At 35.7% G+C, this 16,683-nt stretch overlaps 2 protein-coding genes across 4 annotated transcripts in view; both read left to right on the top strand.

The window, feature by feature from the left end:
• LOC107744231 (beta-parvin-like) overlaps positions 1-2,501 on the top strand; it is a 17,487-nt gene extending 14,986 nt beyond the window's left edge. For both annotated transcript variants that reach the window (XM_016557757.1, XM_016557758.1), the window contains 5 exons: positions 498-559; positions 646-714; positions 793-894; positions 1,874-1,946; positions 2,198-2,501. In XM_016557757.1, the coding sequence (XP_016413243.1) occupies positions 498-559; positions 646-714; positions 793-894; positions 1,874-1,946; positions 2,198-2,274 (383 nt within the window). In that variant the 3' untranslated portion in view covers positions 2,275-2,501. The remainder of the gene's footprint in view (positions 1-497; positions 560-645; positions 715-792; positions 895-1,873; positions 1,947-2,197) is intronic.
• Positions 2,502-4,483: 1,982 nt separating this feature from the next.
• LOC107744221 (parvin, gamma) lies at positions 4,484-12,975 on the top strand. 2 transcript variants are annotated; one of them, XM_016557748.1, is made up of 13 exons: positions 4,484-4,580; positions 6,210-6,269; positions 7,183-7,250; positions 7,445-7,547; positions 8,629-8,769; positions 8,856-8,971; positions 10,221-10,276; positions 10,378-10,412; positions 10,535-10,596; positions 10,679-10,747; positions 11,349-11,450; positions 11,834-11,906; positions 12,540-12,975. In XM_016557748.1, the coding sequence occupies exons 1-13, from the start codon at positions 4,577-4,579 to the stop codon at positions 12,611-12,613; spliced, it is 963 nt and encodes a 320-aa protein (XP_016413234.1). In that variant the 5' UTR covers positions 4,484-4,576; the 3' UTR covers positions 12,614-12,975. The 2 variants fall into 2 exon arrangements, with proteins under 2 accessions (XP_016413234.1, XP_016413235.1); XM_016557749.1 differs by lacking the exon at positions 4,484-4,580 and adding an exon at positions 5,021-5,217.
• The last annotated feature ends 3,708 nt before the right edge of the window (positions 12,976-16,683 follow it).

The raw sequence follows: 16,683 nt of genomic DNA, 5'->3' as shown, positions 1-16,683 counted from the left end.
AATTGCGAGTTTATATCTCACAATTCTGACTTTTTTCTCGCAATTCTGACTTTTTTCTCTCAGAATTGTGTGATATAAACTCGCAATTGCGAGTTAAAGTCCAAATTTGAGGGGGGTAGACTGATATGTTATCAGAATTGCGAGTTTATATCTCACAATTCTGACTTTATAACTCGCAGTTCTGACTTTTTTTCTCATAATTGCATGATACAAACTCGCAATTCGTTTTTCGAGTTTGTATCACGCAATTATGAGAAAAAAAGTCAGAATTGTGAGATAAAAAGTAGCAATTAACTTTTTTTATTTTTTATTCAGTGGCGGAAATGGGTTTCCATACTGGTCCGAGGTGGTTTATTCAAGTAGAACCTATAAAACCAGTGAACATCAGGAACTAGTTTTAGCTGTATTTCCCACAAGTACATTATGATGGTTCATCTGTTTTTTTTATTAGTCTGGGAAAAATGGTCAAAAACAATTTAATTTGTTGTCATTTGCAGAACGTGATGCTTTTGACACCTTACTGGATCATGCACCTGACAAACTGAATGTAGTGAAAACAGTAAGGACCGGTTTTTTATGCGACAAGGACTTCTATGCAATGGTACCGATTATACAAAAATGAACCTTGAATGTCTGTTTCTTTAGTCGCTGATTACATTTGTGAATACACACTTGAACAAACTGAACCTGGAGGTGACGGAGCTGGAATCACAGGTATGAACTTTATCTGTTAACTCTCACACAGATCTGTAGATCTAAACCGCTCAGAAACCTCTTCATGTGTGTGTGAAGTTTGCAGATGGTGTCTATCTGGTGTTACTGATGGGATTGTTAGAAAATTACTTTGTGCCGCTGTACAACTTCTACCTCACGCCTGAAAGCTTCGAACAGAAGGTAAGTGTGCCACAGTGGTCTAATGTGGACTGGTAAGGTCTGATGTGGTCTAAAGAGGACTGATTTGTTCTGTTAGGGTCTAATGTAGTCTAATGGAGCTTGATTAGACTCAGGATTTGATGTGGTTTGATGAGGTCTGATTAGTATTTATTAAATACCTCATCAAACCACATCAGACCCTGTCTAGACTTCATGAATCCACATCAGACTATATCAAACAACACCATGCTAGACCACATCAGACCTCGTTAGAACCAATCAGACTTCATGAATACTGTTCAGACCATATCAGACCACATCAATCTCAACAATTCCACATCAGATGAATAGTGTTTATGAAGTCTGATATGATTTGATATGGACTTGCTGATATGATCTGATGTGGACTTGAGTCTAATGTGCCATCATTATGTCTGACAGGGTCTGATGTGGTTTGAGGAGGTCAGGTTTGTTTTCAAATGCCTTATTAGAATTGCATCATACCCTGTCAGACTTTATGAATCCACATCACACTACATCAAACCACATTAGACTAAACAAGGCCACATCAGACAATTAGTATTTATGATGTCTGATACAGTTTGATGTAGACTTGAGTCTAATGTGCAATCATTAAGTCTGACAAGAGTCTGATGTGGTTTGATGAAGTCTGGTTTGTTTTTAAAAACCTCATTATACTGCATCATACCCTGTCAGACTTTATGAATCCACATCACACTACATCAAACCACATTAGACTAAAGTCTACATCAAACCAGTCTGATTACATTGTGAATACTGCTCAACAAGTCTGTGGTCTAATCTAATGCGGTTTGATGTGGTCTGATGCGGACTTCTTAAGTCTGATTATGTGGACGTTATGGAATTCTTATGGCATTAAACTCACAATTACTTGAGCTTTTCTATTTTATAACATTTAAATCTGGTTTTGTACTAATTACTATGAAAAGGATTGCTAGAGTGTTTTTCTGTCTTGTAGGTGCATAATGTCTCATTTGCTTTCGAGCTCATGCAAGATGGTGGATTACAGAAACCCAAAGCAAGACCAGAAGGTACCAGAAAAATCAGTGCCAGCAATGTTACATCAGCGTTATATACACAACCTTTAGACATCATAACAGACCAGCTCATTGTCTGCATCTGTTTCAAAATGTTACCCACATTATCCACTAGATGGAGATGTTCCTCAGTTGATGCAGCACACTGTACTTCTCACTAAACATACTGTTTTCCTTCACAATGACAGTTAACATATTCAAGCCTCTGTCTGTTTAACAGTGATTCTGTTGTTTGTGTCCTGCAGACGTGGTGAACTTGAATCTGAAGTCAACACTCAGGGTGCTTTACAACCTTTTCACCAACTACAAGAACTCAGAGTAACACTGAAAGCGATCCGAGGAAAGTCGCTACATGCCTCACTCTGCGCTCACACATGCACACACATCCCTGGTGTTACTTTTGTATGTAAGAATGAAATATTTTGTATTATTTGGCTTATTTATGCCCAGAATCGAATGTATTCAGCCTTAATGATGCGTCAGTGTAGCAGCTCATTCAAATATTTTATTTTTCTCGCATTTGACTTACGCAAACGAGGCCTGCACTACACCGGAATGACTTTTTGTGCTGGGATGCACTGTGTATTTTATTCTAATAGAAATACTGTAATTATTTCAAATAAACAAGTACTTTCTACATGCTGGAATGAATTCATTTTGACTCTTGATGGTCTCAAGAAATGAATTTATAGTTTCATTAATTAAAATAAACAGTTTTCATACACAGAATTATTCATGCTTAAAAACCTTGGTCTGTATAAATGTTCATGTGTCTCACACAGGTTTAAAGATTCATTTAGTGTGATTCATTATGACAGACTTACACTGTACCTTTAATTTATTTAGTGCTGTTTGCTACATGAAGCATAACTATTAGTGTTGCTCACACTTAGTGTTACAAATTTACAGCTTCCAGATGATCTACGTACATTAAAGGTTGACACGTAACTTTTTGTGTTTGTGCTGGAGACATTAATGATTCAAATTATGGGGCTCAGTGATGTCTTACTATAGAATATTGGGGATTCGCTTGACTTGGACCAATAAGCAACCACTCTAGCAACAAATTACCAATCAGTCTGAACACCCATGTAATGCCCTGCCAACAACCTACGAAACCCAAGAAATTACATAGCAACTCCCTAGAAACCATCCAGAAGACCTCAGCAACCAGTGCTGGGTAGATTTCTTTGGGACGCAAATTAATTACAAATTACATGACAAAAAAATGTAGTATTAAGGTAATCCATTACATTACACATTTTAGGTAATATAATCAGACTACTTTGATTAATTTTAGATTACTTTTGACCTAACTTTATATCACATTGATTTAAATAGGATAATCTTTTACCATATTGACGTAAAAATAAAAGAGGAGGAAAATATATTTCATTTGTTGTTATTAACTAAATGAAGTGCATTAAATATCCCTTTACATCAAGGTTTCCTAAATTGGAATTCATGAAGGAACTGCAGGGGGCTCGTGAATTTATTGAAAAGCTTATATTAATTAAATTATAAAAATGTAAAACTAAAATAAATAATTTTAAAATAACAACAATCAAACTAAAGCACATACAAAAAAGATTTAATATGTTTACCTGCATGTCACGTGACCATTATCCAACGTCAGAGAACCGTGAACATGCAAATGTGTTAGTTAATTAGTTAGTTAGTTAACTTGTTACCTTAAAATCTCAGGGGTACTTCAGATAAATATATTAGGTGAAAGAGGTTCGGCTGACAAAAAAAGTTTGTGAATCTCTGCATTACATATAAATAAGACATAATAAACTTGAATTTGTGCATTTTAATGTGTTCGAAAGACAAAAAGCCTTCTAAAGACATTGATATGTCATAATAACCCACTGAATAATACTTCAATTGATGCCATGTTGAAATTTTGAGAAAACACTTCTTAAAGTTGAAATGATTTTTGTAAATCCAGTAGTCTTGCTCTGTGTAATTAAAGCCATAGTGACTAGTCTTTGTGTGTATATCCACAAAACTGGATAACTTTCTGAATGTATATAAGCAGTAGGCTTTTTTTAGAAAGATGAAAAAGAAGAATTAGGCAGAATCAATAAATGATGAATCATTTGTTGCTATTTTGTAAATAATATGTAATCAAGTTATCAATAAAAAGGTAACTGTAGTCTGATTATGAGTATTTTAAAATGTAATATAATCTATCATTACAAGTGCCTAATTTTTGGACAGAACTGTCAGAAACTGAATAACAGTACCTTAGTAACCACCCAGAACACTGAAGCAATCACTGATTGAGTGTAAGTGGTTATTAAACTGTGTTATCAACTGCATAGCAACTATGTTGTTTTAACCTCTCTAAAATCCAATCAGAACTCATAAGGGACCCTACAGCAATACCCTGGCAACCAACTTACGACACTCAAGCAACCGCATAGCAAAACTCTAGCAAACACCTAACTCCTATGCAACCACTCAGCATCATGTAAGGACACTCAGAACACCTTTGCAACTGCGTAACAACAGTTTTGCATGGGCAAACACCATTCTCATTTCTTTGGGGCCTACGCAAACCGTAGTTTCCAGTATGATTGTATCTCTCAGGATGACGCAGAATGTAAACACATCCACAGATGGGTGAGTCTAGTCTGAAGCTAAATAATCCTGTTGTTTTCAGATGCACCTTTGAGGGTCTTTTTTCAGTTGTTTGTTCTGGATTCAAACTCGCGTTTAATGGGGGAATTCATTGGGATGGTAACCATGGTAACCCTCCGGCCCAAATTACCTCTGGTTTTTCTAGTCAAAGGGAGGCGTTCTCTCCATCACAGTAAGAGAGAGTGGAAAATATATGCAATTGTTGCTCTCAAACCTGGAGCGTGTTATTTGAAGAGAGGAAACATCATATCACTATTTGGTTGTTTGCTAGTAAACGTTATTGTCTGTTACTGACTCAGATATCATGTTTAGACCCCTGTATAGTACAGCCTTGTTAGAGGGTCCTGTGTGTGTTTGCTGCACTGTGTGACAGTTTAGAACATGATTTGTGCTTCTACAAAATAGAACAAAAGAGGAAGTGGTGCCTTACCACTTCCTGGCTGGTGTTTGAAACAGGCCTCACCCATATATGAGTTCTTGTTTTTGTTTTTAGTCGATTCAGAAAGATGGTCGGTTGTGTTGTAGAAGTTACTCGATCCTTGTAGGAAAGGTGGCAGGACCGTTTGGACGACATTTCATCTGAAAGAAGGATTTCTCCAGACGTGTGGCGAGAGCTGAGGTGAAAGTTTTGACAGCAAACATGGCTGTACTGTATTGCTTTTCATAGCATCTCAGTAGACTTCATGGATTTCTCTTTTAGGTTCAATCACCGCCTTTGTCTCAGATGTTTCTAGAATTGCTTTGGAGAATCAAAATTGATACAACTGTTGATGAACATTAATTGTAAAGCTAATTTGGATAGCATATTTCAGATAATTTGGTCTTTGAAGAAGCATATATTAAGATATTTTTGATATCTGAGCATAGTTTGAGACATTATTGAGATCTTTTCTTAAACTCTACAGGTAAAAGTAGTACTCACTTTTTTTCCTGAGGAGACATCTGTGAAGTTTTAGTTTGCTCTCAATTTTACCTCATTGCTACACATTTAAAGCCATAGTTTACTCTAAAATTTGAATTATGATGCCTTTATGCGCTTTGTGGAGCTTGAAGGACATGGTCACCATTACATTTTGTGTTCCATACTGTAGATGATTTTTGAAATGCCAGACTTTTCATTTCTGGGCCAACTATTGCTCTAAAGAGGAAGAGATGGCTGAGATTTGAGACGTTTCTTTCTCTTTCCATCTGGTTTTTCTCTCCCGCAGCATGTTTTTGTTGTCAGAGAGCTTTATGTTTTGCCCGTCAGTCTGTGTTATGTCAATGTGGGCTGGCGTGCGTGATGCAAGAAGGCAGAAATCTCGGAGCTCCGTGTGTTCTCCTCCGTTCAGATCAGTGCCGACTCCACGTGTTGTGGAGATTCTCCGTCCTTGTGTTTTGACGTTTGAAGTCGGCTTCGGTTCGCCGTACTTCATCATAGCCATAAAAATGTCCGTTCGAAAACAAAACCTCGAGATGAATCGCGCCCTTGAAATCCCCTCAGGACACAAACACGCAGACAGAACTCGAACATCACTTGGTTTTCAAACAGAAGCGCTGGAAATCAAATGCCTGCTGAGTGAAACTATTAATAAAGTTCACTTTTTTGACAAAAACTATGTCTTGAAACAGTCAAAAGAATGGCAGACTGTGGAGCTGAAGAGGAAAAGGGCGAATTCGGCAGTCCTCAGGGTGAGCTATCATCAAATCATCATATGACAATGTTTGGACTGTGCATCCCAATTACATTCTTCTACTGTGTAGCTACTTATGTACTTCGCTAATAATGGGAAAGAACAGACGTTTGGCTACAGTATGTACACTAGTTTTGGGACAATATATAAAAATATCTTAATTGTTCTTATTACCTAACATACTGTATATCACTAAAATGTATGTTCGAAACCACACTAGTCTTAGTACTAGGCCTACTATTTAATTTTTTATGCAGTACCTACTGTGCACAAAATGCAAATGTTCTATATGCATGGAATACCCTTCTAGATATGCCTTTATGTGTAGTAATACAACTAGAGCACACTAAACAGAACAGTATATCCCACAATGCAATGCACTCAACTTGACCTCCCATTTCCAGTATAATGAATGAACTGGAAATAATTACAGCCCCAATGTTTTGATGTAATATTAATATTTTAATAATAATAATATGTTTAGTAGAATTAGGCATACATTCAGAACATATGTAGGCTACTTTAAACAGTGAGAAGCCAATCAGAAAATGTTTTCTGTCCATGTCTTTTACCAGTATGAGGTTGCTGACATTAGATTGGAGGTCTTTGGAGGGTGTGGTTTCTGGAGAGGTTGTGTCTAATTAAGGCTAAACATCTGAAATGGCATGCAGCTCCTTTAAATTAATTTTCTATTAATATTACATTATAATATTACATTTGAGTTTTTTACATAAAAAATGTACAATTGATTCAGGACACACTAATCCTAATCTTCTGTACTATATAGCAAGTATAGTATGTGAATTAGTATGGAGTCATACTCTTTTATGAAGGACAGACCCATAGCTGAAAGCAAATAAGCATCCTGATCCTGATAACGTGGCAAATGACGTTTTATTGTTGGTTTTAAGGAGGAGAGAGAAGAATGATCATTCAGCCAACATCTTTAGAAGACCCCAAACTCAACAAACTTAAAGAGGTGAGATACTTAACTTTTTAGGGTGGTGTTGCACATAGCTAATGCTCAGGTTTGATAACCGGGAGATTTCTGATTTGAGTTATTAAAAATGTCTACTAATTGACTCTACTAACTAACCAAGTGATCTCAGGGAGAACATAATTTCCTGAGGAAGGTCTGAATATCTGTGGATTTTATCTGGTGCTTTGTGGCAGGTTTTGGTGGAATGGATCAACAAAACTCTGAAAGCTGAACACATTGTGGTGCGAACACTGGAGGAAGACCTCTATGATGGACTCGTCTTTCATCACCTGTTACGTAAGAATCATGTCAAAGCAACAAAATTATTAACATGCACATTATTGGGTGAAGCTCACATACTTCAAGGAATATTTCACCCCAAAAATGAAAACATGCTAAAAATGTATTACTCTCAAGCTATCCAAGATGTAGATGAGTTTGTTTCTTCATCAGATTTTGAGAAATGTAGCATTACATCATTTGCTCACCAATGGATGCTCTGCAGTGAATGGGTGCCGTCAGAATGAGAGTCCAAACAGCTGATAAAAACATCACAATAATCCACAAGTAATCCACGTGACTCCAGTCCATCAATTAATGTCTTGTAAAGGGAAAAGCTGCGTGTTTCTTATAAAGAAATACATCAAGGATTTTTTAACTTTAAACTGTCGCTTCTGTTTAAAGGGACGGGATAAATCCAGAGCACTAATTCCGAGTATGGGTCACCATACTTGGCCACATGTCACGTCACTTTCACTTTCTTCTGTCAGTCCATAATCCACAATAACACTTCCTCCAGTGAAAAAAAGTCCAACTCATGTTGTCCTCTCACATCAAAATCCACCCACATATTTATTAAGAACTGTTTTGGCTTGTAAACAGTGCTTGATCTGTGCATATTTCTCTCCTGATTCAGACAAGATGACTTTTTCACTGAAGAAGGCAATATCAAAGGATTCGTATTGTAGTTTTTAGGAAGCAATAGTTTGAAGTTAAAAACATCTTGATGGATTAGTTTTTTACAAACACAACTTTTCACTTCACAAGACATTAATTGATGGACTGGAGTCACGTGGATTACTTGTGGATTATTGTGATGTTTTTATCAGCTGTTTGGACTCTCATTCTGACGGCACCCATTCACTGCAGAGCATCCATTGCTGAGCAAATTATGTAATGCTACATTTCTCCAAATCTGTTCTGATGAAGAAACAAACTCATCTACATCTTGGATGGCCTGAGGGTGAGTAAATTCTCAGCAAATTTTCATTTTTGGGTAAACTATTGTTGAATTGTCATAAAAATTAAGACTTTTTTGAGGTGAAAGGTCACCCTCTATACAATCACGTTGTCACGCCCGTGTATGTTTTGATCTCAGGCAGGTTAGCAGGTGTTCAGTTACATGTAGAGGAGATCGCGTTGAGCACTGACGCACAGATACGGAAACTAGAGGTGATCCTGACAGCTCTCAACGAGACCTTAGAGATGAATGAGGAAACGGCCAAATGGAATGTTAAACGTAAGCCAATCAGATCAGCTATTGTCACTGACCTATTTACATATTTATAAGCATATGCCCACTGTTCTCCCACCCAAATCTGTAAGTCATTCACACCAGAGACCTGTTGGCTACATTGCATCTTCTGGTTGCTATGGCGAGGCGTTTCCAACCCGATCTGGTCCTGCCCGTAAACGTCAGCGTGGAGGTCATCCAGTGTGAGGTGAGTGATTAATATTGAAATTATTTGAATTTGTAAACTAAATGTTTCAAAAATACACCAGCCGTGTATTAAAGGGGTCATATGATGCTGCTAAAAAGAACATTATTTTGTGTATTTGGTGTAATGAAATGTGTTTATGCGGTTTAACGTTCAAAAAACACATTATTTTCCACATACTGTACATTATTGTTTAATTATTTGTGATCGGAGAAATGACAAACAACATATTATTTCAAAAATGAATATGCATATTGTAAAGAGCAATTATTTTCATGTATTTTCTCAATTCGTCATTGCATATTTGAAAAATAACTGCATATTATAATGAAAAAAATGACTGCATGTTTTCATAACATTTCATTGTTTGTTACTGCATATTATTTGAAAAATTAACATGAATATTATTATGGAAAAAACGGACATCATTGCATATTATTTAAAAAATAATATGCATATTATATTGACCAATTGTTTTTATAATTTTTCACAACTCATTACTGCATATTTTTTTGAAAAATGAATATACATATTATAATGAACAGTTGTTTTCATTATTTCTCACAATTTATCACTGCATATTATTAAAAAAATTACTATGCATATCATAATGAAAACATTGATTTCATATTTTTTTTCACAATTCATCAATGCATATTTCAAAAAAATCAATATGCGTATTAAAAAGAAAAAATTATGTCTAATTTTTGCCAATTCATCATTCCATATTTTTTGAAAAAAATAATGATAATATTTTTTTCATAATATTTCACAATTTATCACTGCAAAATATTTGAAAAAATCAATTAATCTGCATATTATAATGAAAAATTGCTTAATTTGTTTACCACAATCATTGCATATTATTTGAAAAATTATTATGAAAAAAAGATTTTTTTCAACTTTTTCACAATTTATTATCTGAAAAATCAATATGCATATTATAACGAAAGAAAATTATATAATTTTCTCACAGTTCACATTGCATATTATTTGAAAAAAATAATATGCATTTTATTAAAAGGAAAAAAAATCTGCTTATGTTTTTCTGCGCATGTAATCAAAGCTGCATATCCAGAGAAAAATTATATTAACCAACATTATAGGAGCCTAATATCCATCATCCAATCAGATCCAAATGGATTCAAGTCCCACATTATTCATTTTTAATATTCACTGAGCAGTTAAATGACATTACAGAAGTTAAATATTCATGTTGTCAGCATTCATTAAAATCTAATTTGTTAAACAGGTCACAAAAAGTGGCATCAAGGCAGACAAGCAGACAGAATTCATCACATTTCAAAGGTCTGTGAAGATCCTCCTTCCCTATTAAACATTTAACTGCGCTTTGAATCTCTGACACTGTCCAAACCAGTGTTTTCATGGTCTGCTGTGTGTCTCCGCAGTAATTCCAGTGAAGCGCTAGAGAGAGAATCTAACAGTGAGTCAAACGGAGGCTGAACTCTGAGCCATATTTATAAGCATCAGTAACTTTCAGATAGTGGAGGCGTATAAAGAAGAAAGCGTTTGCTTCTTAATCTCTCTCTTGCACTGTCTTTGCAGAGGACTGTCCCATTGATGAGCTCTTCAAGCTGGAGGCTCACAAAATTGAGACCGTGAAAAAGGTTGGGATCCACTTCGACACATCTCTAAATGTAGCCTTTGACACACATCTTCCACAACTTCATTAAGTTTTCTTTCCTACAGGCCATTTTGCACTTTGTGAATAAGAACATATCATCTCTGGGACTGAACGTGACCGACCTTGACAAACAGGTGTGCAAACCCAAATTTAAAGGCCTCATGTTGCAATTTTTTTTTTTCTGGAGGTCAACTTAGAAGTAAAAGAAATAGTTCACCCAAAAATTTAAATTAGCTGAAAATGTACTTAGCCTTAGGCCATCCAAAATGTAGATGTAGATGAGTTTGTTTCTTCATCAGATTTGGAGAAATGTATAATTACATCACTCACCAATGGATCCTTTGCAGTGAATGGGTGCCGTCAGAATGAGAGTCCAAACAGCTGATAAAAACATCACAATAATCTACAAGTAATCAATAGAACTCCAGTCCATCAGTTAATGTCTTGTGAAGCCAAAAGCTGCATGTTTCTAATAAACAAACACATCATTAAGATGTGATTCTCTCCTGATTCAGATGAAATATGCACAGATCAAGCAAGCACTGTTTACAAGTGAAAACAGTCCTAAATAGTTGTAACCAAATATGTCGGTGGGTTTTGATGCGAGAGGACAACAGGGAATGGATTTTTTAGAATTAAATGATCACATAAATATTTTTTAACGATATAACCCTTTATGGGCTTGTTTTTGATGTCATGTTTTATGTTTATGGTTTTATAATGTGATTTTGTTAGTTTGCAGATGGAGTGATTCTGCTCTTGTTGATCGGTCAGTTGGAGGGCTTCTTCATTCCACTCTGTGAGTTCTTCCTTTGTCCTGTCGGGAGCTCAGAAATGGTGAGAACCTGAGAAAATATTTAGAGTTTTGCATTTGCATCGAAACAAGAGAACCATGTTGTTAGTGAGCTCCATTTCGCTTTACAACAATAAGCACTATTTAATCCAGGCTTATAGGATTTTACATCAGTGTAACTTCACAAGCACCTCCAGGAAATGTCTCGCCATTGTATAATTAACGTCTCTTAGGATGACTGTGGATATGACAGCACAGCAGCATAAGGCATGTTAAGAAACCGAGGGTAATGCAAAAGACAGAAATCAAAACTAATGATCTCACGGTTACCAGAGAATATGCAGTGTTGCGGGTTTACATTACATTTAGTTGTTTGTTTAAAAAAATGTTTGGTCTTTTTGTCATTGTTGATTATTCACCTGTGCAGCTTCATAATGTGACGCTTGCATTGGATCTTCTCATAGACCGAGGACTTCCTGTTCAGTCAGTCGACCCTCAAGGTAATTATTTTTGGACCATCCAAACCCTTGCTGTCGAGTGTGTAGCCTACATTGTAAACAAAACCACTTGAGAAACTCAAATCTTATTAGGCAGCATAATTTTCCTGCCATCGGTTTGATATATAGTAGTCAACATCGGAAGTGGATCAAAAAAGTTCATCAAGTTGTCCTAAGACAAGATCACGTTTTAGGTTTTAGGACAACTTTAATTAAAGGTTTTGATCCACTTCAAATGTTGACTAGTGTATATTGGGTAAAATTGTCTGTTTTAAATTAAACTGAATGGTTTAATCAAACATTTGGCTGCAATATAACAAAGAGTGAAAAATTTAAGGGGGTCTGAATACTTTCCGTACCCACTGTATATATTTTCATATTCAAACAAATACTCATTACTTGTCATTTTCAATTCTTATTTATAATCAAGAATTCTCTCACTTCATCTTCCATCTTGAATTAATTTTTTTCATGATGCAGTAACACTTCATAAAGGATATGTGCGCTACTGCTGGAACTAAAATCCATATTTAAGCTGTTCTTGTGTACTACTTTAGTAGAATAGCTGTTAGCATTGATTGCTGATCTGTCTGGTTGTTCATTCAATAATAAGCCCATTTCTCATGTTTCTCACAGATATTGTTTCCCAAGATGTTCCAGCCACTGTGAAAGTGCTGTATTACTTATTCAATAGGCACAAAAACAAATAATCTAGCCACTCCAGACCTTTCAATTCAATAAAACCTTTCAGAATGCTTTAAATAATCAAACTCACTGTAAATGTGCATCTTTCTTCTGACTAAAAATCAGGGCACAGAGTTGACAGTCAGATTACTTTGGCACTCAGAGTGTTAGAACACATTAGAAGCAATTGTACAGAGTGTCTCTGAACCATTGAAGAGGCTTCAGAGAGAAAATGAGAGGACATGGCCACTCATCTCATCATGGAAATTGCTTTTGGATGCTGACAGCTTCAATTTAATGTAATCTTTTCACTCTTCTACTTTCCAAAGTTTTTTTTTCTTTTGGACAGATGTGCATTAGTCTTAATGTATCGCTCAACAGTTTTCTGCTGACTTGCAACTTGTTTTAAAATAAAAAGTGGCATATATAGCAGCTCTGAAACGATGTCACTTTTTCTTTAATAGACTTCTCGACTGTGTGTGTGTGTGTGTGTGTGTCTGTGCCTGTGTGACGCGCTCTATTACTTTGAGTCTGAAGAACCGTTTGTGGATAAATTAATGCGCAAAAAAACTATTTATTTATTTTAAATAAACCTTATTCTAAGCTATAAAATTAGTAATAAAAATATATAAAATTCAAACTCATTTCGACGCTCTTTAGTGTCGTGTGACAGATCGCTGTAACGCTTCAGTTCAAGCGGAAGCAGAAGTAAGGAGCGCGCGTGAACCGATCATCTCTTCCTCTACTAGTTATGAAAAACATGAATGAACATCATAAGGTATGTTAAAAGATGCAGTACAGCTTACTGAAACGTGTAAACTCTCATGTATTCGCCTAATCAGTGTTTTAACCGCGAAAAGACGTCAATTAAACCGCTTGGGAACAAAATGTGACGTGACGATACATTTACCTCAGGAAAGTCAGTTGTTTTTCAGTTAAAATCCTGAGCTAAAATTTACTTTTCCATAGCTCGTTAGTTATAAACCTTTGCTAAAATCGTAAATATATTGTTAAATATTGGTCAGCGTGTGAACAAATTTCAGTTACACTAAAAACACATTATTTTTTTAAACTTTGGAGAAACTCATATTCTTGACGTCAACAGTAAAGGGCATCTCTCACTGAGACTACTCTCCATCCACCCCCGTAATTTAATTTCCTTAATGTGTGTTTTCTCAAATTGGATACGGTGAATGACTTCCATTTAATCTAAATGGCAAAAGCATTATGGGCGGTTTAAGAGAGTCTCCTCTCAGCGAATGGGCCGGGATTCGAGGTGCGGGTGGATGGATGCTCTGATGGCGTTTTAATGGTGAATTGCCCTGGGGTAATTTTTTACCATTGCTGTTACTGAGCAGAAAACGTATAAGAGGCTGACATTTTTCATTCTAACGCCCGTTTGTTATTAGTTTATATTCATAACAGCAATTTTTCAGCCTTTCTTATCCCTTGCCGTGGGTGTTATTGTCATAAAAATGAATGAAATCTGTAGGACGGTGAGCGGTAAGAAAGCAGATTGCAATAGAGACGTGTAGGTGGCTTGGACAGACAGACGGACAGAATGTCTGGAAATTCTCACATTATTAACTTCAAAAGCAGCCTACGTAATGACCCCGAGTGACCAGACGACACCCCGTCTAGAACTCTACAGCGCTCTGATTATTGGCCTGTGGGACACAAAATATCCGTCCCTGTCCAGTTCGCCCTCTGCGTCCACTCCGAAACATCTAATGACCTGCAGTGGTGGGACGATTTCTGGGGTTGATGAGGGGGTTACTGAAGGCGGCGTATGGTTTAAGTGAATACAGACGCCAGCAACGTATGACTGAAACCCCCTGCTGATGTCTCATCATCTCATGCCTAGAGCAAGAAAGGCGTCTGAGTCACTGCTGGAGATAATGCTTCACTGAGAAACCCAAACTGTGGGTAAGAACAACGCAAACAAAAATGGTAACTTTCTAAAAGTTTATTTTTCCTGTGTTGTACAAAGTATAACATAATGCTACGTTGTACATAGTGCCCACTTGTGAAACAATGACGAGAGTTGTGTTTGTGTGTGTTTACCAGACCACCTGTTGTGAGGTAAAAGCCACAAAGCCGTACAGACAGGTGGAGATTGACAGTAAGGCAACTGTTGATGTAGAGACTGGAGCGCGACATTGGACTTTTTAGGTAAACACTATAATTTATTGTACGTGAAACGGTTTTCCACTGGTGACTGGAGAGTTGCAATCACTTACAGCAAATCTCGGCTTTCAATTCAAGCTTCCATAATGGTGAGAATCCAATTATGGGAATGATGACTTTCCTTGTTTCTTAGAACATCATGTTGATTAAAGGTTGAATAATGACTCCTGGAGGGTGGCAAAAGGTTGTTTAAAACCCACCCGTTGCGTGCCGATCCCTGATACAAGTTCAGTCAAATTACTTAGTATGACTAGCAATCAGAAAATGTCACCATTAGTGCAGTTTTTGTGTGGCGCTTAAAATAGAAATCTCAATACAAACTCCTCCTGGATCCTAGGCATTTTCTCACAAAACGTCAAATATTGTCAAAAGGAAAATAAGAAATTATATTTTGCCAAAAAAAAAACAAAGCTTATTTAAACAATTTAGATTTCTTATATTTTGTATAATTAATGTTCATGATCTTCTTGTTATCATAAAGCATATATATATATATATATATATAGGCCTAGTTAAAAAACAATAAAAATTATTGCACTGCTTTTCATTTATGCTTATTTTAAATTTTATTTAGTATTATTACTGTAATTAAGAAAAAATACCGTATTGTAATTACAATCATTTATTGGTAATGATTATAACAACAACTCAAAAGCAAAATGTACTGATGGATTACGGTAAGGCAATTTGAAGGTAAAATGTGTTTAACTGTTATGAAAATTACATGCAATGCAAAAGCAGTGCAAAAACTGAATTTGTCTTAGCAATATGCTTCATTTTCTTAATGTAAAATATTGTTTCTTATTTATTCCTTTTGATTTTTCAAATTTTTGGTTGTGCATTTTTCCTAATTGTGACCAAAGAAAAAAAAGTTTTTTTTTTTTTTTATATATATATATATATATATAGGCCTAGTTAAAAAACAATAAAAATTATTGCACTGCTTTTCATTTATGCTTATTTTAAATTTTATTTAGTATTATTACTGTAATTAAGAAAAAATACCGTATTGTAATTACAATCATTTATTGGTAATGATTATAACAACAACTCAAAAGCAAAATGTACTGATGGATTACGGTAAGGCAATTTGAAGGTAAAATGTGTTTAACTGTTATGAAAATTACATGCAATGCAAAAGCAGTGCAAAAACTGAATTTGTCTTAGCAATATGCTTCATTTTCTTAATGTAAAATATTGTTTTTTATTTTTTCCTTTTGATTTTTCAAATTTTTGGTTTTGCATTTTTCCTAATTGTGACAAAAAAAAAAAAAGTTTTTTTTTTTTTTTGTGGAATTATGTGTAATGGTTTTAATTTTGGAAAATATGTCAAACTGAGCTGAAAGCATTCTCAGATTAACAAACATTTTTAGTAAACAAATACACCAGGTTGCAAGCTTTGTAAATAATGAGTGAATTTTGCCGAAATCTGTGGGCAGTGATTTCATGCAGGCCTAGCAGTGCCCAAACATCTTCAGCAGAGTTTCCATATTCTCTAGAATAGATGATGAATCACAGTCAATCCTCCTGCCAACTGACACCATAATTAAACTCACACCTCCTGAAACCAGAGATCACATCTCCTTCTCGTAATCTCATCTGATCACCTCCACCTTGAGCTCATTTCTGAACCACCAATTACTTCAGTCCAAAGATGGTGAAGCCACAGCCACGATGGCACTGTTCTGCTGTATGAGTGTAATTGGGATGCTGTCTGCCAAAAACTGCATTGTGGACTCCAACAGACATATTCTAAACTTATTGCTCAAAACACACTGTAACTAGTTTGGTGCAGAATCCAAGACTAAAGAGCTTTTTTTATAGACTTCAGCTTGCTGCTATCAGTGCATGTGAAGTAAGTTACCCTTGAACACTCTTATTCTGTTTTCGATGAAATCTGGAAATTAGC

This window comes from Sinocyclocheilus rhinocerous, unplaced genomic scaffold, assembly GCF_001515625.1.
Source record: "Sinocyclocheilus rhinocerous isolate Xijiao unplaced genomic scaffold, SAMN03320098_v1.1 scaffold2061, whole genome shotgun sequence".
NCBI lineage: Eukaryota > Metazoa > Chordata > Actinopteri > Cypriniformes > Cyprinidae > Sinocyclocheilus > Sinocyclocheilus rhinocerous.
The sequence above is the reverse complement of the archived record's forward strand: the minus strand, read 5'-3'. Positions and strand labels throughout refer to the sequence as shown.

Bases quoted from the DNA above. Each gene is read 5' to 3' on its own strand.
- LOC107744221 (XM_016557748.1), top strand. The intron at 10,413-10,534 runs GTGAGTCAAACG...CTGTCTTTGCAG, and splicing joins GCTAGAGAGAGAATCTAACA to AGGACTGTCCCATTGATGAG. The intron at 10,597-10,678 runs GTTGGGATCCAC...TCTTTCCTACAG, and splicing joins AAATTGAGACCGTGAAAAAG to GCCATTTTGCACTTTGTGAA.